Raw genomic sequence first — 2,740 nt, forward strand, 5'->3', positions numbered from 1 at the left:
CATTTCCTACAGATTAATTTGTAGGAAATGTTGAAAATTCCAAACGTAGAAAAATAAATAAACTTTTTCTGATTAAAACTAATTAATTTTAAGATGTTTTTCCGGTAAAATTGCATCAATATTCCTATAATTAAACAAAAAATTTAATAGTTATGCTCTTATCCTCCATCGTATTCATTCCCTTTATTCAGAAGGAATGGATAAAATAAAATAAACCTTTAAAAAATATTTTCTATCACTTCAAAATCAGAAATAAGATCTGGTATGAGAAAACTAATGATTGGAAATCAGATTTGCTATAAAATAAAATAAATGAACAAACAAATTAATTTAAAAATAATTGTAAAAATCTGAGATAAGGTTTGAAAAGAAAAAAAAATCTGAAAATCAACTGGCATGAGAAAACCATTCACTAGATATTTAATATAAAAAAACTAAAATAAATACATAAAAATTTTTTTAATAAGATCTGGGATGAAAAAAGTAACAATAAGAAATCAGATTTGCTACAAAAAAATAATAAATAAATAAATATAAAGAAAAAAATGGAAAAAGATTTTAAGATTTGGTTTGAGGAAACCAATAAGTGTAAACCAGATTAGATCTAAAGCTCAGCATGTAAATGATATTTAAACTCAGTGTTTATATGACGTTTATCTCAGCGCGCCGCCGCTGCCTCACCAGTTCTGCAGCTGGTCCACGCAGGCGTTGGGCGGGCCGCCGATGCAGGCGATCTGCTGCCGCTGCTTCCACTCCGGCAGCTCCTCGTTGATCAGGTCTTGGATTAAACTCTGGGTGAGGTTGAGCAGCTCGCTCAGGAAGGACACCACCTCCTGCCACACAAAGCGCATCGTCAGTCTACGGGCCTCCACAGGAAACGCTGCAGAGCGCGGCGACGGCGACTCTCACGTGGCGTTTCTGCTTCAGCTCGATGCACATCCTGGTCGTGTTGAACTTCTCCTTCTCCAGCTCCTTCGCCGACATGCCGTTCAGCTCGTTCTCTGCAGGAGGGAAGCTCACATCAGCTGCACAACGAATGTTACACATGGAGGAACATAAACATGGCGACACAGTTCGAGTGAACATACGCAAATTTGACCTGCTGGGAAAATGTGCAGCAAATTGTCATAAAAACAGATTTAACTGGACGATAAACTGTCCCAGAAGTTACAGCAATAAATATTAATGTTGTTTTGAGAGTCTGAAAGAGCAAAAAACTTTAGATTATATTGAACTTTTAATAGAGGAACTGGTTAAGATATTCTATTTATCCACAACAACAAAATCCGGTCGGATGATGCTGGACCAGAACCCGTCCTGCTTACGGTTCTTCAGCGTGTTCATCTTGAAGTCGTACTCGTCCTGCAGGTCCTCCAGGTTCTTCAGCATCTGATCCATGAACTGGAGGAGAAAAACTGGACCTTTAATGAGGTTTAAACAGAAACCGACAGGATGAATGAGCAGCTTTAATCTGAGTTCATCAAACCTGAACTTTGTCTTTCAGCTCCTTCACTTTGTTGTCCAGCTTCTGCTTCTCCACCACCATGGCCGACACGGCTCCTTCTCCTTCCTGCTGCAGAAACGGCATCAGATTGGTGAGGATCTCAGGTTTTGACCATGTGCAAAAAATACAGAACTAACTGGAAACTTGGCGCCACTGTCTGCACATTTAGTCAGAAACACAGAAGAAGAAGCTAGCAGCAGCTAGCCACGTCTGCTAACTCAAAAATATTTAAATCAGTGGAAGGAGATTTAGATTATTTAGCAGTTTTTGATGAAACAATTAGTCAATTATTGGAATAATTGTCAACTAATTTAGTTGTTGATTCAATGTTAATTGCAATATATAGGCCTTAAAATATGTTAACTAGAAAAAAACACTTCTCTTTAAAATTTTGTAAATAACCTTTAATGGTTAAAAATCTGCTTTAATCGATTAGTCTGATTTTTTTAAATCAGACTAATCGACTATTATAATCATTCTTAGCTGCAGCACTATTTTTTTTATTTGCAATATGATCAATTAACTTTTGGATAAATTTGGTTAAAGTGGAAAAAATGATAAATTCGCAGGTTTTTACCTCGGCTTCCTTCGCACAGACCAAGATCTTCTGCTCCTCCTTCAGGTTCCTGGAGATGATCATCGCCATGGTAACGGGGTCCTCCTGGAAGCGATCCTGCAGACAGAGGGACGCCGGTCAGAGCGTGTTAACCTCTGACCCCTGGGCAGTGGCGGCGGCGTCTCCGACCTGCAGGTTCCTCTTGATCTTGCGGAAGTTGTGCTGCTGCAGGAAGTTGCTCTCCAGAGCGAAGCGGCTGTGCTGGTCGTCCAGCTGCGCCAGCAGGTCGTGGAAGCGGATGGTGGCCAGCGAGTCCTGCACCGCCACCGTATCCCTGACGACGAGCAGGAAGAAAACAACATGGAGGCTTCCAATTTGAATGAATATGCGTTATAACAACATTCCTTTGGGATCAATAAAGTTTCAGAATTTGTTCATGTTTCTCACAGGAAAATTCAAACACTTTTCACAAGGTAAGTTTTCAAACTTTTCCAGCCACAAACCTTAGACATAAAAACATTAAAATGATCTTAAGACACAATTATGTCTTATTATACGAGTTGGGTTGTAACGATTAAGAGAAAATGTACTTTCAGGAGTATTTTCTTTGATATTTTTATGAAGTTTTTCTGCTGGTACGTGAACAAACTTGGACTGAAGCAGAATCAGCTCCTTACCAG

General features: G+C 39.2%; 1 protein-coding gene across 1 annotated transcript; it reads right to left on the reverse strand.

Annotated features, from left to right (window-relative positions):
- Positions 1-495: 495 nt before the first annotated feature.
- LOC103155594 (signal transducer and activator of transcription 1-alpha/beta-like) lies at positions 496-2,436 on the reverse strand. Its single transcript, XM_007577332.2, has 6 exons — positions 2,250-2,436; positions 2,082-2,177; positions 1,487-1,573; positions 1,326-1,401; positions 910-1,001; positions 496-833 (listed from the first exon to the last, which is right to left on the reverse strand). Exons 2-6 carry the CDS (start codon positions 2,148-2,150, stop codon positions 678-680), a joined length of 480 nt encoding a protein of 159 aa, XP_007577394.1. The 5' UTR covers positions 2,151-2,177; positions 2,250-2,436; the 3' UTR covers positions 496-677.
- Positions 2,437-2,740: the final 304 nt, after the last annotated feature.

The sequence above is a fragment of the Poecilia formosa genome, unplaced genomic scaffold (genome assembly GCF_000485575.1).
Source record: "Poecilia formosa unplaced genomic scaffold, Poecilia_formosa-5.1.2 Scaffold438, whole genome shotgun sequence".
NCBI lineage: Eukaryota > Metazoa > Chordata > Actinopteri > Cyprinodontiformes > Poeciliidae > Poecilia > Poecilia formosa.